This window comes from Mus caroli, unplaced genomic scaffold (assembly GCF_978045245.1).
Source record: "Mus caroli unplaced genomic scaffold, Mus_caroli_1 scaffold_13, whole genome shotgun sequence".
Taxonomy (NCBI): domain Eukaryota; kingdom Metazoa; phylum Chordata; class Mammalia; order Rodentia; family Muridae; genus Mus; species Mus caroli.
Window position 1 is genome coordinate 43,707,090 of NW_028227268.1, and position 24,344 is coordinate 43,731,433.

Consider the following 24,344-nt stretch of genomic DNA (forward strand, 5'->3'; position numbering starts at 1 on the left):
GTTTCTCTGTGTAGCCCTGGCTGTCCTGGAACTCACTCTGTAGACCAGGCTGGCCTCGAACTCAGAAATCCACCTGCTTCTGCCTCCCAAGTGCTGGGATTAAAGGCGTGTGTCACCATACCCGGCTAAAGATTTTATTAAAGGCAGATTTATTGGTTTATTGGGAAGCTGCTCTTGGGCAAGTTCACTGGCCCAAAGGATTGAGACCAGAGGAGTACCATGGAGGGGAAGGGGAGATAAAGAGAGAAACAGCAGAGAGAAGAGATGGAGAAGACTTTTTTTTTTCCGAGACAGGGTTTCTCTGGGTAGCCCCTGGCTGCCCTGGAACTCACTCTGTAGATCAGGCTGGCCGTGAACTTTGAGATCTGCTTGCTTCTACCTCCTGAATGCTGAGATTAAAGGCGTGTGTCACCACCACCCAGCTTGAGTGTCTTCCTTAGTCTCTGTCTGCCTTATCTTTTGAGACAGGGCCTCTCATTGAACCTAACGCTCACTGATTGACTTGTGGCCAGTGAGCTCCAGGGATCTGCCTGTCTTTACCTTCCCAGCACTGGAATGACAGATGCACACCACCACAGCTAGCTTTGTTTATGTGGGTGCTGGGAACCCAAACACAGAACAAATACTTTACCAACTGAGCCATCTCCCCAGCCCCCAGTCTCCAGTCTATATTTTAATAGGATTCCCCAGGTGGCTCAGGGCACCTGTGCATGTGGGAAGCTCTGACAATAGTGACTGGATGGACCACAGTGTTCAGATGCATTGCTGCCAGGAGCAGGGGTTGCCATGGGCAATGAGAGCCTGTTGGGCCCTTGCCCCTGCCTCTTCTGCTCTATCTGATGCAGCTGTGGAAAGGGAAGAGGGAGCTAGCTTACGCTGGTTCAGGGCAGAGACCAGCAATGAGGTTATCCAGTATGGAGCTGTGCTGGCTGGTGCAAGCAGGAGCTCATGACTTCCATAGCAGGCAAGGATGGGGGTGCCCCTCACAGCAAGGTGTCATGTGCAGAGAACGAAACCTGTCCTGCCCAGGTACCAGATCACGACTGGCTAAACTCTCATCAAACAGGGCATGGAGCACAACCAACACTCTCTCCTTTTCAGATGGTCTCAAAGTCACTGTGGAGCTGTATTTGAGGTCTACGGTCTTAGACTTTAAATCCTCTTAACTCCACCTCCTAAATGCTGGGATTACAAAGTGCGGGCCACTATACCTGTGGTTATGCGGGGCTGGCTGGAGATCAAACTCAGGGCTTTGTGTGTGCTAGGCAAACACTCTGCCAACTGAGCAACATCCCCAGTGCCCAAGCTCATCATTTTCTAAGATTGGGTGAGGGTTGAGGTCTTCAGGCAACCCCGGCTCTTGTGAAGAAGCCCAGGTCTCACCACACCCTGCAGAGGGAGCCTTGCGTGTGAAGCACAGCTCCAGCCCCTGATCTGGGCTGCCTTGCCATGACCATGGCTGCAGACAAACACAGACTCCATATGCTGTCCCCTGGGGATCTGGTTAGCATGTTCCCTCGTGGGAGCATCGTTGTCCAGACTATGAGGCCCACCAACCCTAACCCATATATGACTGGAGAATGGTGTTGCTATAAAACTTGACCAAGGTCAGGGTGATTAAAATAAAATGTATTTTATATAAATATTTTTCATCAAGGAATTATACAGGAAAGGCCCAAGCCATCATTGGGAGTAGACAAAAGTATCTGTTTTCTTAAATATGAAGTATAAATATCTGTACATAGTGCAGCTAAGTATTAAAGCGGCGGCATGGCGCCTCCTGGTGGTCACCCAAAGTGCTTCAGTCAGGAGGTTGAGTTTTTTTCTGCTCTCAGCTCCAAGGAAGAGTGAGAGGCAAAGGAGAGAGGAGGGGAAGGAAGGGGCTAGGGAGTGGAGAAGAAGGGAAGGAAGGGAGAGAAGGGAGGGAGGAGAGGAGAGAGATTCAGTAGTCCACAATAGTACAATACTATTTGGTAGGGTGGAGGAGGGGAAATGACATGAGGGGTTTGGGGGGGATTGCATTTCGCTGTCTCCCCAAGCCCCTCACCATCTTTACTCAGTGCCAGAAGCTGGAACTCTGGGCTGTCAGAGCCTCGTGGCTTTGGGCTCCTCCAAGGCGCTGCCCTTTTTTGCCCCATAGGAAAAGACTGCACCGAAGATATCTTCATGATAACGTTTCTGGCTCTGTGAGGGGAAACAAAGGTGACAGTGTCACCCTGCTGGCCCAGCCACCTCTCAGTCATCATGTCTAGGCTAGGGCAAAACCCTAGGGCTGCCATAGCTTCCTGGTGACACAGGCGCTCGCTAGCCCTGTGTCTAGCCCCTTGTCTGGATTGCTGCCATTACGCCCATGCTTGGTTTCTCCTCTGCCCGTGTGTGGCCCACCTCAGCCTCTTCCCAGGCTTCATGGATGGATGTCGGTCCCACTACCTGCCTAGTGCTCATCCCACATCGGATGTGAGCTTTGAGATCAGGATGTGCAGGGCAGGCAGTGTGTGCCTCCCATTCTCCAGGCCTTGACATCAACAGCAGGCTGAGGGCTCCGAGAGAAATCTTACAGCAGACACCTGTTGTTCTTTGTGGGTGCGCACATGTGTACCAAATGTCTGGCCTTGGACTCTTTTTTTTTTTCCCTTGGTACTAGAAATCAAACCTGGGGCCTTTTATAAACCAGGTTAGGCAAGGCCTGAGCTATACCCCTGGAACTAATTTTCTCTTTTTAAATTAAAATAAATAAAAAATAAAGGATTTTATTTCCTGCCTCTGAGTGCTAGAGTTAAAGGTGTGCATGTGCCTCCATATCTGGCTACAGTTTTATTTCAAGTGTGTGTGTATGTGTGTGTGTGTACGTACATGTACCTGTATATGAGTGATGTACCCTGAGAGGTTAGATGAGGGTATCGGATCCCCTGGAGCTGATGTTACAGGTATGTCCTCTGCATCCCTGCAGCCCTAGCTAGCCCATACTGACTTGAACTTACAACTCTCCTGCCTCAGCTTCCCCAGAGCCTTAGGACTGACAGGTGTGCACTGCCTCTGTCCCACCCGCTCCTTACAGCCTGTTGTTAATGATGTCTAACATCCATGAACACATCTGGCAAGCCCTGAACACATTTTGGGAAGTACCCACGATACCCTTGCTGGTCATCACAGGTTTCAGAATAGTCCACACCCCAGGACCTTTGAACATGTTGCTGCCCCACAGAATAGTCTGGACCTCTATCTCCAGTGTGCCCAAGGCTTCTTCCTTATCTTCTTCAGGTATTTTTCTCAAATGTCACCTCCCAGGGGCCCCTTCCCCAAACCTCATTAAATCACAAACACCCCAGCTCTGAGCTGCTGTTCTGCGTCTTACCCAAAGCAGTGCACACCCTATGTGCTTGATTTGATCAACTCTGCCAGAATGTAAGCTACGTTTAGGTAGGTCTTTTGCTTTTGTACTTTTGAAATAGGATCTCGTATAGCCCAGTCCAGCCTTGGACTGACTATGAAACCCAGGGACAATCTGAACTCTTGACCCTTGGGCCTCCACCTCCCCAGTGCTGATGATACAGGTGTGCTCTGTGATCTATCGTGATACTGGCAACATTTTCACCTGTTTTGTTGACTGCTTCTTACCTCTAACACATAGTAGATGTTTAATATAAATGGGGAGCATAACTACAAGCCTTAGAGGCAGGTTTAGGAACCAGAGAGACAGAGAGAGGGAAAAGGAGAGAGGGGTCATGTGTCTGGGCTCTCACATTCGCTGTTAGGGCACCAGGGCCCCTTCCATCTGCAAAATGATGGAACAGTCATTCATCCCTCATAAAGCCCTTAGAAGGGCAGAAGGAAAGGTCACCACGGGACAATTATTGGTGAGCACCTGGCACAAGGCAGACCCTGCTACCAAGAGTCCTTCCTGTGAGAAAGGAGGGCACCTAGCCAGCAGCCTATTGTAAATAAGTGTCTGTCCCCCATAGGCAGTAGGGGACAGGCCTCCACAGCCCTGTTATGCTCAATGGGCATTTAGGCAGGAGTGTGGGGAGCAGAGACTGCTGCTTTCATCCCAGAGATAGAGAAATGGAACACACTGGCCTGATTTCTCAGCTAGCTGGCAACCACTGTGGCATGGAAAGACTAGGCTTGAGGAGCCCAGCCGGCCCCAGGTTTCTGCAGTGGTGTAGAGGGTCTCAGGGCCCCACCCACCCCAGTTCTGCATCTCTGGCCCCAGTTCCAAAGGCATGTGACCTTGGTCTACTCCCCTCTGGAGGGTCCCACCCCAGCTCTCATACCTTGAGCTGGAAGAAATAGTCTTCCACCTGCTCCTCGCTCAAGTTCAGCTTGGTGGCCACCAGCTTCTTCAACGTGGTAGCCACATCCCGAGCCATGCGCACATCTCCGCAAACGTAGAGGTGGCCCTGCTCCCCGTGGAGCACGCTGAGTACCTCGTTGGCGAGCTGCTTCTGCAGGATGTCCTGAACGTAGACCTAAAAGCAGAGGACATGGTGGGACCAGCCCTGGATGCTGGTGTCACTGTGGTCAGGCACACTGGCCATGGGGAGGGGAAGAGGGCCATTGAGGGCTTCAGTCAGGACCTCAGCTCAGAATACACAAGTATCCTGTCCTCCTGGCCAGTGGAACCCACAGAGCTTCCCTCAGGTCACCATACTTCAGAGACATCAAGTTTATAGCTCTGCCCAGGGCTGTGAGATCTGCCTGCCTACACCCCGGAAAGAGGGGGCTTCCCAGTATGTATTAGCCCCAGCTCTGATTTGTAGCTCAGGTATAGGCTCCTAAGCTTCCCACTTATAAAGAAGGTCCTGCAGTCAGTCAGGAGTCTGTTTGTTTTGTTTTTCATCTAAGATGACCAGTGGTCCAGCTTTAGGATGCAAATGGGGGTCTTCAGGGAATGTTCACATGGTCCTGATGGAAAGTGTTCATGCCCTTGGAGCAGAGTGCCAACCTGAGGGCCCTGGGGGGATCAGCTCCACCTTCCAGTCTTACTGATCTAAGTGTAAAGCCAGCCCGGCCCAGCCCTGCGTCCCAGAGATGCTGGGCACCTGCAGGTGTTTGCACTGTGGAGGTTAAACTACAGTGAGCTTGATGTTGTCATAGTGCTCTTCACCTCTCCCTGCCACTGTGCAACTGTCTTCACTGCAGGCTTGGAGTGGAAGAGCTGTATAGCCTCGGCAGTGGCCATCATGCGTGTTCTGCCAGCTTGCTGGGTGGCTGCACTTACCTTGGGTTTGCCGGGCAGCCGGGAGTAGCCTGTGTGCACCTGGAACAGCACTCTCTTGCGGACCATCTCCTGCATTTCTTCCTGATAGAGGTGGTCCTCCTCTGGGTGCCGGCACCCAAACACCAAGGTCATGCGGCCTCCTTTGAGCCCTTGAAGATTCAGAAAGTTGCAGTTACCACAATGGCCACCAGAGGGCAACCTGTGAGCACCAGGTACCCAATGGGTAGGTTTCTGATCTGGCATTATTTCCGTTTTATAGCTAATGGTGTCGTGCCTGACAAGCTGAATTTGATTCCCAGAAGAAGTAAAACAAGTTGACCTCTGATCTCCACATGTGTACCAGGACATACACACTCCTCTAGATACATTAAAAATTAACAAGGGCCGGGCGTGGTGGCGCACGCCTTTAATCCCAGCACTCGGGAGGCAGAGGCAGGCGGATTTCTGAGTTCGAGGCCAGCCTGGTCTACAAAGTGAGTGCCAGGACAGCCAGGGCTACACAGAGAAACCCTGTCTCGAAAAACCAAAAAAAAAATAAATAAATAAATAAAAATTAAAAAATAAATAAAAATTAACAAGGAAACATGGAGTGGGCAGAGCACAAACACTCCACATCTGTGTACCTAATTATGGGATATGGTGTAGTAATTTGATGTGCCTGTGTAATGATCAGGTCGGTCACAGTGACAGGCACACTCCCTATTGAGTGAGAGCTGTACCTTTGTGCTGGGAGTCATGGAGCCGCTGCTGCCAGAAACTTCGGAAGGGAGCAATGCCCGTACCAGGCCCAATAAGGATGCAAGGCTGGGAGGGGTCCTCAGGGAGCTGGAAGCCACTGACACTGCAGGAAGACAGAAGGAGAAAGACCCTGGTCTGCAGATATCCCAGGCTAGGAGCACATGCAGGATAGGGCTGGGGACCTAGTCGCTTGGCGGGGACCTGTGCACATCTTCATCTTCCCGGCCCAGGCATGGCCTCTCCCCACACTGGGCCAGTCTCATTGGATCCCACCACAGGCATCACTGTATCTGTGTCATGGACTCCACCATACCTTGTAGCCAGATGGCAAAATGAGGAGACAAAGAATTACCCCCTAAACCTTTATGGGCCAAGAAGAGACTCAGTCTTAGACCCTTCCCTTGCATTGCAGAATCCCCAGGGGCTAGGGGCTCCAAAGGGCCCCGAGTGGGTGCTTACCTTCGCACAAAGCAGGGCACTGGGTCCTGGGGCTTCAGGTTACTGATCCAAGTGCTGCAGACACCATGGTGCAGGGGACCCTGACCATCTGCAAGGAAAACACAGGCCTGACTAACAAGCCCCGTGGCCTTCATGCAACCCGGCTGGGTGTTCTTCCTACAGTGTCAAGCCCCGTTGGGTGGTTGCTTCCTGATCAGGGAAGGCAGTAAGGGGCCTGGTGAGCAACTGCGCCTTTGCCATTGTAGAAACTGAGTCACACAGAAGGAAACGGAGCAAGTGATTAAAGTCATGGTGGGCTCAAGTTCCTGCTCAGGTTCCTCACTCTTAAGCTAGAGCATCTCCCAAGTGCTTGTCTAGGGACCCTCCCAACATCCTCTCCCCACCAAGGCTCTGCCCACAGCAGTGTGAAATGATCCCCAGGGCTGGCCATTGTTGAGTGTCCTCATGAAGGAGGCTTTTGCCAATAGGAACTCTGGGTGAAGGGTGGTCTTCCATTCCCCCTGTCTGTTCTGGCATCTCCGTCTTCCCCAGAAGCCTTTCCTAGGCTTGTGGGTACCCCAGTGTCCTCTGGGTTACATTCGCTTCCCCATGGCCTGACACATAAGGGAGGCCTTTAGCAACTGGAATAGTTGTTTGGTTCTGGTCTGCATGAACCAGCCTTGTCAGGGCTCACCCGCATCTCCTCTCTCATTCAATGGTGTGGTATGGTCAGTGAGGATAGACAGACACAGGCTCTGTCCAATATTTACAAACTGTGCTCTTGGCCAAGGAGAGAGATCTCGGAGATGTGGACGCTTTCCAGCCCTTCCAGCTCAAACAGAGCTCAGTTACAGCAGTTAGGACAGGGAGGTCCATCCAGTGGAGGAACCAAGCCTAGAACACTGGACCTCCTCGTCTAGGTCAGCTTCACACACACACCCCACTCCCTCCCTCGTGATACCGGGGGCCTCTGGGCACCCACACAAACATACATCCAAGTATGTCCATGCCTGAACTCTTTTTGACTTTCTGGCTGCTCTGTGAGGGCAGGGCCTGTCTGCAGTTTCCACACCCAGTGTGGCCCCTAGCATGGAGGTGAGACACGGCCATCACAGGATGGGAACACTGAGGGAATGAAAAAAAAATCGAGAAAATGTTCCCTGCATCCACCTGCATCATTAGGATGACCAAAAGTAACTGAGTTCCCTACACATTCAAGGTTTTTCACTTCTGAGCCTATTCAACAGCTAGAGACTGTAACAATGGTCCAGTTCTTAGCTTCAGCAGGTAAATTCCCTGAATTTGTGTCTCTAGTTAATGACAGGTGTCTCTGAACAGGTGGGTTAACCTCTCTATGCCTCTTTTCCTTCCTCATAAAATTACACATGGAAGCCATCTCCCACAGGTCTGAATGGTAAACAAAGGAAAGAGCTTCCCTCCTGCTTTGTGACACTGTGCCCTACACAGCATCTTATATCACTGACAACTCTGGCAGGTGGCTGTCACTGCAGCATGTAGCTGACAAAGCCCCAAGGTATTGAACAGCTGCTGTGGTGACCAGTGTCGGCCATCAACTTGATACACCTGGGAAGAGGGACCCTCAGTTGAGGGCTTGTCATCAGATCGGCCTATCGGCATGTCTGTGGGGTGTGCTCTTAACTGCTAATTGATGATGGAGAAGAGCATTGCCCACTGTAAACAGTGCTGATCCTGGGCAGGTGGTGCTGAGCTGTGTAAGGAAGGCAGCTGAGCAAGCCAGAAGGAACAAGCCAATAAGCAACGTTCCTCCGTGGTTCCTGCCTTGGATTCCTTTGGTGACAGTTGTAAACTGTAAGTTAAACCCCTAAATTGGATCTTGCCCTAAAGTGGTGGCAATCACAGTGTTGGTCACAGCAACAGAAAGCAATCGAGGACAGCTGTCCCTAGAAGGACAGGTGCAGATGACACCGGAGCCTGCCTGTCTCACCTCGGGTGCGGTAGGTGACCACAGCCACAGTGAGGTGAACCTCCGAGGGGGTGTGGTCCTGGGAGGAGCTGATGGAGTAGTAGCGGGGCTTCAAGATAGGGAGCTGCGACAGCAGGAAGGCAGCGGGCACGCGCAAGGAAGGGAACTCTTCAAGCACCTCCAGGAACGTGGGGTTGTTGCTGAACTTCCAGTCATTGTACTCTGAGGGCTGAAAGGCAAGGGCAGTGTGAGGGATCTGAGGACCTGCCGTGCGCTCGCGCGTGCGTGCGTGCGTGCGTGCGCGTGTAGGAGCTGCCCCACCCAGTATCCATTCATTCCCTCAACAAACGCAGCAAAAGACGGGCGCTGTCCAGGGTGCTGAGGCTACTCCGGTGGATGAGAAGCAAGGACCTGGGGCAGTTAGTAGCATTTCTCAATTGTGCCTAGAACTCTACTATGAATAGAATTAAGATGACAGTGGGGCAGGATTGCAACCCCAACTAGTTAGAAGGCTGAGACAGGAGAATTCCAAGTTTAAGGCCAGCAGGGGTTAGAGACCGGATTGAGAGCTAGCTTGGATAACGTAGTGGGACTCTGCCTCAAAATTAAAAGTCAGAGAAGAGATAGGAATTTGTCTCAGTGGTAGAGCCTGGCATGTGTGCAGGTCTGAGGGAAAACACTAGTACCCACAAAACAAAGACAAAAATCAAAACACAGAAGCCTCCCCAATATCAGCAACTCATGGGCAGGGCTCAGTGTCCTCTTTCTTTGGGGAGGATGTAGAGACATGGTCTTGCTACATAGCCCATGTTGGTCTTGAACTCATTGTTGACCCAGACTTGCCTCTAACTCACTATCCTCCTGCATCAGCCTCCTGTGTGCTGGGATCACAGGAATGCACCACCCAACCCAGCTGGGCTAATTTCTCTATTATACTGTAACTTGGAACCAACTGGATCTGAGTTCAAGTCATGGCTGGATGTCCCTCCTAGCTTAACCCTAATCCTTGTGGAGTTAGGTGGATGCAGCCATTCATATAGGATTGTTGAGACAATGACAATGTGTCCCGTGGCTTGCTGTCCAGTGACTCTTACAAAGACATGGACTCTGAAGTCGCAAGTGACTTAATGCATCACCCCACTAACTCATTAACTCAGCTCACCACCTGCCAGCACCCCCATTTACCCACCACCAAGCTTGGTCCACACTTGGGAAGACAAAGGCCACCCATAGAGCTTCCCCCTTTAGTCAGGTTCTAAGGAAGTGCACTTTGGCTGTTACTCTTCCCAATGAACCTGACTGGATTTCAGATCACTGTGGAAACACACCTTGGTGAAGGTGTTTCTCTAGAGGTTTGACTGGGAAGACCCACCCTGAATTCCTATGGTCTGGGACTTTGAGCAGGACACTGGTGTCCACCTTTCCTGCTTTCTCACTCCAGAAGCAATGTGACCTGTCACTCATGCTCCTGTTGTCATGACACCCTACCATGATGGACTGGACCCTCATGAACCAAAATGAACCCTCCTTCCCTTAAGTTCCTTCTGTCATGCGTTCAGCCACAGAAATGGGACAAGTAATGAATACAGGTTACAGCATACTGACTCCCGGAGAAATTCATTCACTCAATACTGCTGTGTACTAGAGACGGGGCAGCAGAAGACGCCTAGCCCCGACCAGACATGGACAGGGCACACCTAGGGACTCAGGAGGATGGTCTCAGAGGTTGAACTCTGCTCTGGGCTCTGTTCCCTCTACTGAAATGCCCCTGCCTCATCTGACCCTCACCTGACACAAGGCCTCCAATCTCTGCCTATCCGCCTCGTCCATGGCAAAGCGAGCCAGCTTGTGGAGCTGCAGCTGGGTGGGAGGGGTCGTGATGTCCAGGAAGTAGGTGAGGGCTTGGCTGAGTGAGCAAGGGGGCAGCCTCTTGTCTTTGACCCAGTAGCTGCCTGAATGGAAGAAAGAAAGGTGTCAGGGTGGGGAAAGCCCTACTTGGGTCTCTCAGATGATGGCTATCCTCCATCTGCAAGGGAGGGAAGACTCTGACATCTTTGCTCCAGAAAGAGCAAAGATCAGGAGCTGGTGCTGAGACAGGGCTGCCAGGGTAGGCTGAAAATTTTCCCCCACATGGGCACCTATATTGGCTTTGTCCTGACAGACTAAGCAATCCTCCTGTGGCCCATACTTGAGTCTCTGACACCCCCAGGTGAACCTCAAACGTAGTGACTAAGTCTACTGGAGATTGATATACGCCCCAGAGGCTGGTTGCTCTTTTAGAGAGAGGTTTATGGCTACAGCCTCCTGGGATATTAACAGATCAATGTAAATTGTGGTGGCTGGGCTTCAGGAGTCCCAAGAGGCGGCATGTGGAGAGTCACGGCATGACCCAGGCGCAAACTCTGGCCCCCACTTCCCAGCTGAGTGTCCAAATCCTGTGACCTCCAGCTGCTTCTTGAGCAACAGATATGATGACATAGTCTGTGCTGGCACTGGCAATGAGTAAAAACTACATTTGGGTAATCACTGGCACAGTGCCCGTTCCCTGGGCACGTTTAGTGCGTGTTAGCACATTGCTTTTAACTCCTCTCCACTCCCCTCACTTCCTTCTAGAGACAAGGACTTTATTATTAATGCATCTCATCTGGACCACATCTGTATTCTTACAGCCCCCAAGGATGCAAGTCTATTGTCTCTAAGTTTCAGGCTGACTCCATTCCTCCCAGATGATGATGGACACTGCCAGGTTTTGCTCCTCCAATGCCTCTTCCAAGGTTAGGCGGAGGCATCACTACCAGTGAAGGCCAGCCAGAAAGCTTCTCCCATGAGTTGGGATGGGAGTAGATCAGGACAGACACAGGCCCAGTCCTCAGGGATGGGACTGAGGGAAGTAGAGATTTGTCCAGGGCCAGGGGCTCACCGCTCTCATCCAGAACCTCCAGGCACACAGTTTGGTGTGGTGTAGGACAATCCACAACTCGCTCCAAGATTCCCTGCACCAGGGCGGTCTGGTTGCCTGGAAAGATCCCCAGGTGTTCCCCAGGCAGGTAGCTGGGCCCTCGGCTGCCCTCGAAGGTGAGCTGAACGAGGAGGGTGGTGCGGCTACAGAAGAAAAGGGAGCCATGGGTGACTGCCAGCTTCCCCAGGATAAGTGTTCTCCCGCCACCAGCGTGGTCACCAGCCAGCTTGTGACAAGCCATCCCCTCAGCTGGGGACCCTCAGCCCTCTGGAGTTTCCCAGAGGAGTTTGGCTACAGCCTTCCCTAGCAGTGCGGGGAGCATGGAGGACTTGGCCACACTTCTGTCACAAGAAGCATCTCTCGGGCAATCTTGGGTACCAGCCAAGCATCCCTGCCCATCCTTACCTGGACTTCTCACTCTGCAGATTCTGCTGGGATTTCAGCCTCATGGTGAACACGTTCTTGGCATGGATGCTGCTGAGGGCTGGAAAGACAGACAGAGATGGTACAGAGTTCCTGTGCTGTGCTGGGGAAAGCCCCAGACACTGAGCTGAGCATTCCTGCATGCTACCTTAGCCCTTGGTGGGCAGTTCAAGTGGGCCAAGAGGCCGGCACAGTGCCTGGCACAGATATTGCCACCACCCACCTGCTGATGCCAGCTCCCTGTGCCCACTACCACTCTCTCAGGGCTCCCGACCCGCTCTCCCTCAGAGCCTGAAGCTCTGTACCAACAGGCCCTGTGGCCAGGGAGACAGCTGCCTGGCAGTTCCAGGTGACTGCCTTCATTTAGAAGGGCATGGTGGATTCTTTGACTACTGGTTCATGGCTCAGATAGCCTCTGTGCAAGCAGGGAAGGCCCAGTAGGATACAGAGGGGCTCTTACCTCTGTTGAGGTCTAAAGGCTCCGGGCTCTGGATGAGCCTATATTGCTGTGGCTCCCATGTTGCATTGGAAGTGTAGCGTTTCGGGATCTGAATGTGATGTTTGCTTCGAACATCAAAGGTCTCACAGGCTGCCTAGAAAGTTAGGCAGAATGGCATTCATTGTCACCGTCACCACCCCTCACCATGAGTCAAATACCGAATGGCGGCATCACAGAATCACAACATGCCATCTGAAGGGGGCTGGAGGTGCTCAGAGAATCCTAGGCTTGGCACACAGTGGTTAGTGCTATTTTCCTGGATAGTAAAGCTGTCATCTTATATTTATCCCTTCCCACATAGCAAGGGATGTCTGGGGTTTCCCTCTCCTGATAGAAAAGCTCATAATGGAGGCCTGAGTCTTGGAACCAAGTCTGCTGGGCTTCCCATGGCTGTCCACTCATTTCCGTGTTAAGCTTCCTTCACCAGCAGGGAGGAACCCAGAGAGTAAAGATTTGAGAAGATAAAGTCAGGTCACGAGAGCTCAGCAGTGTGTCCTGCATCCCTTCCTCTGCAGAGCTGGAAGACTGAAGGAAGACTTCACTACTACGAGGAGGCCAAGTCTATCGGTAGGAAGAGCCCTGGAGACATAAGGTCAGGGCCACCCACCTGAAGCAGAACACCAGAGTGACATTCTTCTTGGTGGGGTGGGGGTTGGGGAAGCAGCTTTGACCTGAGATGCCAGGCCCATACCCCCGCCCTACACCTAGCAGAGGCCAGGACACCCAGGACACCAGGCCCAGATGTGTTTGGCATAGACTCATTAAAGCCTGTCTCACCCGGAAGGTTTGTACAGCCCAGCTGCGGAAGGCATCCTCCTGCCCACTGAGTTCGTCCCCTTCTCCTGTTGGGGCAAGCTGAGAGGCTCCCAGGTGGGACAGCTTCTGGTCGATGTCATGAGCAAAGGCGCAGAACTGAGGGTACATGCTGGAGCCAAGGCCAAACACAGCATACCTGCCAAGAAGGACACACATGGAGACCCAGGATGCCCGGCGTCAGTGCCTATGGTCCGCAAGGACAGAGCCATGCCCACTGAGTCACACCATAGTCTGGCCTTCCTTGGTCATGTGACCAATGGACTCTAGGCCTGCAAATCTGCAAGAGGGACTCAGTTTCCACATCTTGCTCCTCAACCCACTCAGAAGACAAACCTCAGACCGGAACTCTGTCTGCCCCTGGACATGTCTGAGAAGACATCCTATGTACACCCTGTTCCTTGGTCTGATCCCAGACTGGGGCCCAGGAGGCAGGGATATGGGAGGGTGCCTCACCTGAAGGTGTGGTTGAGTTCTCTCAGCATGAACAGAGATTTCTTCAGAGTCTACAAAAGACAAGGAAGCAGGGTTCTCAGGCCAGGAGCTACAAAAACACTGCTTTCCTTTACTATGATGGTCTGTGTAAACACTGGCCACACTGAGTAGGCAAAGAGTCCAGATCCTAGGGGAAAGCCACTGGATAAGTCCAGATTGCCCCTCACTGCAGCTGAACCAGCTCACGTGGGCCCTGCCCCTCAGTGGAAGACCCAGAAGTCCCTGGCCTCCCCATTTAGCTCTGGAAGAACACAAGGTTCCTCAAAAAGAAGACGAAGTTCGCTTCTTGCTTGGAAGTTGCTAGGAACAACAGATTCTCTAAAATAACTTTGATTTTCCAGGAAACTGTCTCAGGCGTGTGGGACCCATCACACTGTGGGAAGCTAAGCCTTTTGTAATCTCTTCTCATGCACTTTCTTTTCGATGGCCTTTGCATCCTTCCAACACAGGAGAGACTAACGCAAATTGGTGCTAACCAAGCCTTAACATCCTGCTCATACTTGTCTCTGCTCAAAACACAAGGCTATGCAGGCCTGCGTGAGGGTAGCTAGACAAAATTCATATATTCGGCCCATTTTTCCTTTGTAAGAATGATACGGTCTTTGCTCATTTGTTAAGATTTATTTTATGTATGTGAGTACACCGTAGCCGTCTTCAGACACACCAGAAGAGGGCATCAGATCTTATTACATTGTGAGTTGTGAGCCATCATGTGGTTGCTTGGAATTGAACTCGGGACCTCTGGAATAGCAGTCAGTGCTCTTAATGGCTAAGCCATCTCTCTAGCCACAATACATTAAAAAACAAACAAACAAACAAACAAACAAACAAACAAACAAAAGAATTCTTTTTAAAGAAGGATTTATGTCGGGCTGGCGAGGTGGCTCAGAAGGTAAGAGCACTGACTGCTCTTCCTCAGATCTTGAGTTCAAATCCCAGCAACCACATGGTGGCTCACAACCACCCGTAATGAGATCTGACGCCCTCTTCTGGTGTGTCTGAAGACAGCTACAGTGTACTTAGATATAATAATACATAAATCTTTGAGCCGGAGTAAGGGGGGCTGACCGGAGGGAGCAGAGGTCCTAAAAATTCAATTCCCAACAACCACGTGAAAGCTCACAACCATCTGTACAGTGTACTCACTTACGATAAATAAATAAATAAATAAATAAATAAATAAATAAACAAATAAACCTTAAAAAAAAAAAAAGATTTGTGTCAGAGATTGTGTCTATGTACAGAGTGTGAGTGCCCAGGAAGGCCAGAAGACAATGTTGGAGTCCCTAGAGCTGAAGTTATAGGAGACTGTGAGCCACCTGACATAGGTGCTGGGACTGGACTGTGGTTCTTTGAAAGTGCCACAATCCATCTTACCTGCCGAGCCATCTCTCCAGCACCTAAGGAGGAATCCTGGTTGAGGGGGAATTTGAGTCAAGATTTCCTATGGAGTCCAGGCTGCGCCCAAATTTCTGATCCTCCTGCCTCTACTGCCTAGTGCTGGGATTGCGAGTGTACATCACAATGCCCAGTTAAATAAGAAGTTTTGAAAAAAAAAAATTTTTTTTTTAAGTAGGTTGTGGCTGCGGTGATGGCTCAGGAGGTAAAAGTGCCACCAAGCCTGAAAGACTCAGGGACTCACGTTACGGAAGGTAAGAATTGTCTCCTGCAAGTTGTCCTCTAACCTCTACACGCAAGCTGTGGGACTTGTGCACACACACACATACACACACACAAATAAATGTAATGAATCCCCTCAAGTAATCTAAACATATACAAATAAGAGTTGGTCAATTCACAGGAAAACACTGTGTGCCATTGGGAAAGTGGCTTAAGAACAAGAGTGTCACCCTGAGTCCCCCGGACCCTTTCCTTGGTCCTCCCAAGCCCCTCTGTTGTGTCTCCGGCCACCCACCTGTCCATTGCTGGGACAATCTCCATTCCCAAACGTGCTTGTCACCACCAGCAGTAGTTGCTCCTCTTCCAAGGCGCTTGCCTTATACTGGTCCATGCAGACAACCTGTGTGACAACCGTGGACATCAGCCCCCAGCTCCCAAGGGGTCGCTTACACTCACTCCAGACTCCTTCCACCTAAGTGGGTACCTTGGTGTTGAAGGCGTAGCTGAACAAGGTGGCCAGGTCCCTGGCTAGTGCTTCAGACTTCCCCGTCTCAGTGGCAAAGAGGACTGTGGCTCTGACCCGGGAAGCCATGACCTTTCGCATTAGCACGGAAGCAAAGAACACCGCTCTGTGGGGAGGAACAGACAGACACACGGACAGCTGAGTGGTGAGTTAGTGTCCGGAAGAGACGGAACAGGGGTGTCCCTGGGGTGCGGGCAGAACCTCTACTGCTCATTTCCTGACTGGTGGCCCCTGTGCATCCTGACTCAGTCTCTTTGGCAAATCTGAACTACAGAAGCAAATCAGTCTCAGAATTGGTGTCTAGAGTTCTGGGAGCCAACGCCAAAAGGGACATTCTCCGTATACCCTGCCCTTCGTGGTGGAGTCAGGAAGGATGCCTCAGTAAAAGGGACACAGCACAGACAGAGGGACATGCCCACTTCCACATACTTCACCAAGACTCTAAATCGGATCTCTCTCCTCCTGGGCCTCAGCTTCTCATTCTGCCAGATGTGGGTCTTCCAGGGCTCGATCTGCAGAGAGGAAGGAGAGTTGGGGGTGGGGTTCCGGCTGGGCTTGGGCTGGGGGATGCTGGAGAGGCAGAGGACCCTCTACTGCACTCATAGAGGCCCACCCCACCAAGGGTTAGCCAAAGCTCAGGGTACTGCTTCCTGGGCCCCACATGAGCCACACAGCAGTGGGCACTTGGCTTCCTTTGTCATGATCACAGAAGATAGAGGCCCACCTGCTTTTAGTATCTTTTTCTTGGGTACACTAGATTAGAGAGCACAAGGTGGCACTCAGCTGGCATGTACAACCCTGAGTCCTCACAATACAGAGTCTCCACAGCTGAGCTATAAGATGGGGGGTGGGGCGGGGATGGGCAGGGGGGTGGGAGGCTTCTCCCTGACCTGGTAGTAGTAGAATGGAGATAGGACATAGTTCAACATCTCCTGGTGGAACACAGAGGTGATGCTCCCCGACACCGGAGGGACCAGCCAAATCCAGTCTGCCGGGCAGCCTCCTCGAGCCCGGTACTCATTCTGCATGTGCTTCATGAAGGACTCTGAGGCTGTGTGGTGGTCCATGATGGTCACATTTTGCTTCTGAAGGAGAAGAAGATGGAGTGGACTGAGATGCAGCAGCAGAGGAGAGTAGGGAGTGCTGCACTGGAGGGCCAGTGATCTATGCAATGACTCTGCCCCTGCTCCTCATGTTCTCACTGACTGCTGCAGAAACACACACAGGTCCAAGTCCACAGACTTAGAGACCTAGGCCATCACCACGGCCACGCATATGGCAGCCAGCCCGCGGTCACATGAGAGGTTCCTAGGTTCTCAACCTATGTGTCTTCTCCACCCCCCTCCTTTGGGGGTCACTTATCAGATATGCATTTTAGATATTTACATTATGATTCAAACAGTAGCAAAATTATAGTTATAAAGTAGTAATGAAAATAACTCTATGGTTGGGGTCACCACAATATGAGGAAGTGTATTAAAGGATCCTAGCATTAGGAAGGTTGAGAACCACTACCCTAAAAGCAGCATCCAGAAATTCGAATGCACAGGTCTCCATGCATCACCAGCAGACAGAGAGCCTCAGGTGTGGGCAGCTCACACTGCACCATCTTGTTTCAGGTAAAGAAAATACAAACTTAAAGGAGGCTCACTTGGTGGAGTGCTTGCCTGGCATACGAGAAGCACTAGACATCTATAATCTCAGCACTCTGGTGGTACAGGATGAGGGTTGGGAGTTCAAGGCCATCCTCAGCTACATAGGGAGTTTGAGGCCAGCCTGGGCTACAAGAGATTCTGTCTCCAAAACAAGCAAATACAAAACCACCAGAGTCATTTGTGGGGACAGTGGGGACCAGAGTGTAGGGAAGACAAGCCATTCACATCTTACAAACTAGAGGCCTAAACTAGCCTGGGATGGTCCAGGAAAAGCAGCGGCCCCACCAAAGTCTAGAGATCCATTCACCCATGAGAAATTTCTTTACAACTGGGGAGAGGGCTCAGTAGGTAAGGGCATTGGTCACCAAGCCCAGCCTGAGTTTCATCCCAGAAATTCACACAGTGGAAGGAGAGAACCAACACTGAAGCATCCTGTGCTCTCAAAGGGTCTTATCTGCACCTGTCCATCTGTCAGGTACTGAGAAAGGCCATGGGGCAGAGGAGAGACAGTCTCCATGTATTGCCAGCAAACAGCAAGTCTCTTGGAAAGGCTGAAGGAAATCAGCTATTTTTATGAGGCCTAGTGGGATTTGTGACAGAGGCAAGCAAAGGTTGCTTGGGAGGGACAGAGAGGGGACAGAGTGGGGACCGAGGGGGAAACCCTAGTGTCTGGGATAGGTCTAGAGGAGAGGTGGGAGTCAGGACAGCTGCAAAGAGTCTTAAGGGGTAGTTTCAAGTTGGCCAGGGAAGGGGCCTTCCTGGGGAAGGATGAGGCAAGGTTGGCAGCTGCCACCTGATGTCAGGCTCATGAGTCAAACCACACACTTTAAAACTCATATACAGCTGCTGCTTGACTCATGATAGGGCTCCATGCCAATGGGCCCATCACAAGATGAAAGTATCTTCAGTCAAGAACACATCGAATGGGGACTAGGGTGTAGCTCAGCTAACATAGCCTGCTGGTCTAGCATGCACCAAGCCCTGGAGGTTCAATGCCCAGCACTACATTAAAAAAAGACAACAAATGACTCAGATGTGGTAGCTCACACCTGTCATCCCAGCACTATGGAGGTAGACAAGAAGATCAGAGGTTACATAGCAGGTGTGAGGCCAGCCTAGGGTACGTGAGACTCCATCTCAAGTCTTTTTGATAAAGCACTTTTTGATAAAGCCTCCCAACCATTGTAGCTTGACTATACAACACACTACAGTGTCAGCTTCTAGTCCTTGTAGCTGCCATAGCTGGCTGAGGCTGTAGCTTGCTGCTGCTGTCCGGCTTCAAAAGAGCATCTGGCCATCATCGTTAGTCCAGGAAAGATCGAAATTAAAATTCCTTATGCGGTTAACCATACAGGCCCATCAGCACAGAGACTCTGGAGGCTGACCTGAGTTTAAGGCCTGCCTAGACAACAGAGTGACTGAAGATCAGCCTGGGTAACCTTGTCTCAAAATAAAAAAACCAAAAAAAGAGTTTTAGAGAGAAGTCAAGGTCTCAAACAACAACAAAGCCAAGTAGGGGGCTGGAAGGATGGCTCAGTGGTTAAGAGCACTGACTGTTCTTCCTTCTTCCAGAAGATCTTGGTTTGATTCCCAGCAACCACATGGCAGCTCACAATCCTTTGTAACTCCATTAATGGATATAATGCCCTCTTCTGGCCAGGTACTGCACACATGTGGTGCAGGCAAAACATCCATACACATAAAATAAAATGAAAGAAAAAAAAGAATTTTTAAAACCCCAAATAGAGTTGCTCTAGATTCACAGTGCCTTCACATCCTTGTAAAATAAAAACTTCCCAAGTGGAGCCTTCCCTTCTTTAAGGAGGGAAGGACCTGGTCGTGGGGTGATTTAAAAGAAGAAGATACGGGGTGGGAGAAAAAGTAAGGGGGCCAGCGAGATGGCTCAGGAGTAAAGGTGCTTGCTGCCAAGTCAGTCAAGTTGGGTTTGATCCCTAGAACCCATATACTGAAAGCAGAGAACAGAGTCCTGTTAGCTGTCCTCTGACCTTTACACACACCATGGCATGTGCTTAGGAGAGCTATGGTCCTGCGTTAGGATCCCTTTTTTCTGAATCTTTGAACCCTGCAAGAATTTCAGATGTCCCAGGGAGTCAGAAAGGAGGCTGCTAGTGGCCAAGGAAGAGGCAGTGTGAGGAAATGGGTCTCATTGGCTGTAACAGGAGCAGGAGAAGAAGATGGAGCCAGGGATTGGCAGGAATGTTGGTGCATAGTGGGAATGATCGGGCAGGGAGGAAGGCCCTGGAGATGCAGCCAGGATGAGGGGTCTCTAAGCAACATCCTGGAGCAAAGGAAGCCAAGCTGCCTACAGTGCTCAAGTACAGGAGCAGGCAGCCTTGGGAGGAAAGGAGTTGCCCAGCGCTAAACCAGCACTAATGCTGTGTCTCAGCACCCAGCAAGCATGAATGAATGCACACATGAATGAATGATGCTGTAAAGGGGACATCAAGTGCCAGACAAATACCTGGATCAAGTGACCTTCTTGCCAAAACCTCTACCAACCCCCAAGACACCTGGCATACCTGGAAACTATGGAGCACAGCGATATTGATCTCCGTGACAGCCCGGTCTTTCCAGAGGGAGGCCAGTGTGTGGGTCTCCAGGCCCATCCTTCTGCCCACTTCCTAGAGAAGCCAAGTGATAAAGGTGAGGCAGTTTGGGGGGAGTGGGTCCCCCATCCCGATCCTCCAGCTGTCCCAGCTTGGTAACCCTCATCACCTCCAGGATGTTGTAGCGCTGTGTGTCACAGAAGTCTCGAACTCCAATCTCGGTGCCCATGTACCAACCATTGAAGGGGCAGGCTGGGAATTCGAGGCCACCCACCTCCAGTAGCATATTGGCCACGGCAGGCAGTGCATACCACTTCAGCCCGAGCTCCTGGAACCACTCGTACCTGGCAGGAAGGCAGAGCCAGCTGCAGTTAGGGTCATCTTTATTGCCCTCTCTCCCCAGTCAAAAAATAATTAACTTCAGTAAAAGGATCAACCAAACAAATCCTTCCTTTTCTTTGTTGTTTTGAGACAGGGTCTCATTTCCAAGACTGGCCTTGATTTTCTGTAGCTGAGGATGGCCTTGAACTTTTGATCCTCCTGATTCTGTCTCCCAAGGGCCTGAATTATAGGCATGTGTCACCCACACCCAGTTTATGCACTGCTGGGGAGCAAAGCTAGGGCTTCAAGCATGCTAAGCAATCATACTCAGCTGAGCCCTAGCCCGAGCACTAGAGAGTCCTTTTGAAGAGATGATCTCAGTCACATGCATGCACGCGCGTGCGCGCACACACACACGCACACACACAGGAGAGAAAGCAGGGAACACCTAGGGTCATTCATTATAGAAGACATCTCTTTACTCAGTCATTCGTGCTAATAGGTCAGGTGTATACCAGACTAAATGCTGAGACTCCAACATAATGTAGCAGCAAAGGACTCAGGCACCCAGACAGCTGGGGTTCAAGCACTGACCAGGGTCCTTTTAGCTCCTCGGAGCCTTGGTATCCCCATCATAGACACAGAGCCGATAACAACAAACTCATGGGATTATTGCAAACATAGTATCATTCATTGGATAGTTAGACATTCTAAATATCTATAACTAAGCACCTACTATGTGCCCTGCACTTTATAGGTAAAAAGTAAGATTCTATTCCCAAAGTTGCAGCCCAGCATCCAGACTATAGGCCGTTTGACTACAGACTATGAGGGGTAAATAAATACACCAGTGAGAAAATGAGAAACGAAGTGAAGTGTGGTGTGGGGTTGAAGATAGGTGATCAGGAGAGACTTCTCCGAGGTGCAGTGATGTCATAGGAAATACCTTTTGATGGGAAAACTGGAGCCTTGCAGAATTCCGAGGAAAGGGCATATCAGGCAGGGAAGCGGAACAGAGGTCCTGAGGCAGGACTGAGTTCAGTATGTTCAAAGGACAGGAGCTGTCAGTACCTGCTAGCTGGTAAACCTCCACATATGGAGGCATTTTGCAGAGGTTCAACCAGCTGCACTCTTTGTTTGTTTGTTTGTTTTTCAAGACAGGGTTTCTCTGTGTAGCCCTGACTGTCCTGGAACTCACTCTGTAGACCAGGCTGGAAATCCGCCTGCCTCTGCTCCCAAGTGCCGGGATTAAAGGCGTGTGCCACCACTGCCTGGCCCAGCTGCACTCTTAAAGTCCTTGTGGGCCTACACTTCCTCTGTCTGGGAGGGTTGCCCTTTTCCTAAGAAAGCTGGGAGGAGGCCATTGAGGTAGCTCAGCAGGTAAGGGCATGAGGTAGCTACCATGTCTGACAGATAAGCTGAGTTCAATCCCTAGGACCCATATGGTAGGAGCAAATCAACTGACTCCTGCAAGTGACCTCTGAGCACACACACACACACACACACACACACACACATAACCACACATACACATCACACACAGAAACATACAAGCACACCACACTTACAAACATAAACATACACCACATACACCACACATACCATACATACAAACAACATACACATGACTATAAACATACCACATATACCTCACATATCATATACACACACACGCAAACATGCACACCTATACACACATACAGTCACATACAGGTATACACACAAGCACACACATTCACATATACACACTAAATAAATAAAAGAAAAAAATTAAAGAAGTTGTTGGGAGGTGAGAAAAAAGCCTGGTTTTGCTCAGACAGAAGCTCAGGGGCTCTCCTTAAGTCACTGCCTCCCACTCTCCCAGGACCCTGTTTGCTAGGTTGCTGTTCCCTTGGTAACCATCAGCAGTTCCACATAAAGCTGGAGAGGAAAGGCCAGAGCTGCTGCAGAGGACAAAGAGGCCTTGCAGCATCTGTCCTGTGGGTGCTGCCTGAGATGGGCTTGCATGCACATAACCCGTACCCTGGGGGACTTACTTGGGATGCTCCATGGTCACCTCCAACACAAGATCAGGAGGGATTTCAAAGACCTCTGGATCTTGACCGTCAGCCTGCAGGACCAGAGGCAGCACATCGAAGCGGCCATAGCGGGGCTTCCAGCCTAGGTCGATGCACAACTGAGGGAGAGAGGAGCCCAGTAAGTCTGCAGGCCCAGGCCCCACATTTGCTCAGGGTCCCCTGCCCACAGGGACCTAGGAGAGGCTGGATCAGTACCTGAGTGAACTCCAAGGTGGCAGCATCCCCTCTGATGGTGCCATCGGGCATCTGGTAGCCAGCGTACCGGATGAGCTGTGAATTCCAGAGCCTGAAGTCATGTTTGCTGTCACTCCGCTGGGGGAACACAGTGATGGCCGACCTTCCCCAGAACAGGGACAGAGTAGTTTATCAACTGTCCCAGGTTGGAGTGAGTGGGTCAGGGGTTCCCAGCCAACCTCCCTCCGCTCTTCCCTGCACCCCAATCACCCTGATATCACCCCCCTCCTCCTCCTGCCAGCTTCTCCCTAACCATCAAGACCAACAAGGGGCCACCACTCTGGGAAGCTTCATGTCCCTTACACACACACACACACACACACACACACACACACACACACACATGGCTTTTGCTACTGGATCCTTTTTTCTCACCCTTGGTGGCTGTGCACCATAGGTTTGCAGCTGGATGGAGCTGCATTCTAGGGTCTCAGTCACCTCTGTACGCCACCTTGTCACCTTCTTTTCCCTGGCCCCTGGCCTAGTCCTGTGCTGAATCCCCATTAGGTGCACACCAAGTGTTTTTTGCATGACAGTGAATGACAGACTGAGCACTATATAGACTAGGCTAGCCTTGAACTCACAGAGATCCACCCGCCTCTGCCTTCTGAGTAGATTCTTTTTAAAAACAAGACAAGGTCTGTCAATGTGACCCAGACTGGCCTGGAACTCATGGTAATCCTCCTGCCTCAGCCTGCCACTGCTTAAATTGCTGTTATGTACCACCATGCCCAACTAAGAAAATGGTTTTCTTTGTTTTGGTTTTATTTTGTTTTTAAGGCAGGAACACATGGAGCCCAGGCTAGCCTTGAAGGTGCTATGTAGCCAAGGATGGCTTTGAACCCTTGATCCTTCTTCTGCTTCCACCTTTCCAAGTGCTTGGATAACAGGCTTGTGTCACCATGGCCTGCTCAAAGTAACTTCCTAAGGATGTAACAGCCCTGTGGTTCTAAGTTAGAAAGGGGTTGGGGAAGAGCTGGGCTATAACAGAAGCTAATGGGGAGGAGGCTGCCTTGCCATTTCATGTCCTGGAAAAGCTAAGTCTTGGATTCTTTTCTCTCTCCTTAGTTTCTCCTGGAGCCAGAGGCCCCTCTCCTGTGCTCTCCAGCCTCTTCTGCCTGAGAGTGAGTGGTCGGTTGGGCCCAGCACAGCTGGGAAAGGTGTCTCACCTGATGTTGCCGTTGTTGGTGGCGTAAAGTATGTGTCTGCAGATGTACTGAAACATTTCCTGTGCTGTGCTACAGTTCCGAGCGTCAAAGACCTGCACAGGGCACACCATGGAAGATTGTGAGGACAGAGGCTTGGGGCTGACTGAAAGTCCTTGGGGACAGAGGGCATTTCTCTCACAGGGTCACACCCTCCTCTCTGCATCCCCTGTGCCCTTCTCTAGGCTGCCCTACTCTTGAGACAAGGGATCAGAGAATCCCATTCAGAAGGCCCCAGTAAAACTAAATTACCAAAAGTGTCTGGCTTTAAAGAACCAAAAGGGGCTGGAGAGATGATTCAGTGGTTAATAGTACCAACTGCTCTTCCAGAGGTCCTGAGTTCAATTCCCAGCAACCACATGGTGGCTCACCACCATCTGTAATGAGATCTGATGCCCTCTTCTGGTGTATCTGAAGAGAGCAATGGTGTACTCATATACATAAAACAAATAAATAAATCTTAAAAGAAGAAAAGAACCAAAAAGCAGGATCCCCACAGCCTTAGCCTGGATCTTGGCCATGGGAGTGTACCACCATTGAGACTCCTGGATTTTCTCAGTCCAAGTGCACTCAATAGGACCCAACCCCCCACCCCTGCCCAAATGACCCT

The 24,344-nt window shown here is 50.9% G+C and overlaps 1 protein-coding gene across 1 annotated transcript in view; it reads right to left on the reverse strand.

Moving 5' to 3' along the window:
- Window positions 1-1,776: 1,776 nt before the first annotated feature.
- Nos2 (nitric oxide synthase 2) overlaps window positions 1,777-24,344 on the reverse strand; it is a 33,436-nt gene continuing 10,868 nt past the window's right edge. Inside the window, exons 6-26 of the mRNA XM_021176044.3 lie at window positions 23,699-23,790; window positions 22,491-22,632; window positions 22,254-22,393; window positions 20,066-20,240; window positions 19,870-19,971; window positions 16,565-16,759; window positions 16,104-16,186; window positions 15,636-15,780; window positions 15,447-15,551; window positions 13,493-13,542; window positions 13,001-13,175; window positions 12,185-12,317; window positions 11,707-11,785; window positions 11,263-11,444; window positions 10,131-10,294; window positions 8,364-8,571; window positions 6,419-6,506; window positions 5,941-6,062; window positions 5,222-5,370; window positions 4,275-4,469; window positions 1,777-2,184 (exon numbers count right to left, since the gene is read on the reverse strand). Of these exons, the coding sequence (XP_021031703.2) occupies window positions 2,086-2,184; window positions 4,275-4,469; window positions 5,222-5,370; window positions 5,941-6,062; window positions 6,419-6,506; window positions 8,364-8,571; window positions 10,131-10,294; window positions 11,263-11,444; window positions 11,707-11,785; window positions 12,185-12,317; window positions 13,001-13,175; window positions 13,493-13,542; window positions 15,447-15,551; window positions 15,636-15,780; window positions 16,104-16,186; window positions 16,565-16,759; window positions 19,870-19,971; window positions 20,066-20,240; window positions 22,254-22,393; window positions 22,491-22,632; window positions 23,699-23,790 (2,823 nt within the window). The 3' untranslated portion in view covers window positions 1,777-2,085. The remainder of the gene's footprint in view (window positions 2,185-4,274; window positions 4,470-5,221; window positions 5,371-5,940; window positions 6,063-6,418; window positions 6,507-8,363; window positions 8,572-10,130; window positions 10,295-11,262; window positions 11,445-11,706; window positions 11,786-12,184; window positions 12,318-13,000; window positions 13,176-13,492; window positions 13,543-15,446; window positions 15,552-15,635; window positions 15,781-16,103; window positions 16,187-16,564; window positions 16,760-19,869; window positions 19,972-20,065; window positions 20,241-22,253; window positions 22,394-22,490; window positions 22,633-23,698; window positions 23,791-24,344) is intronic.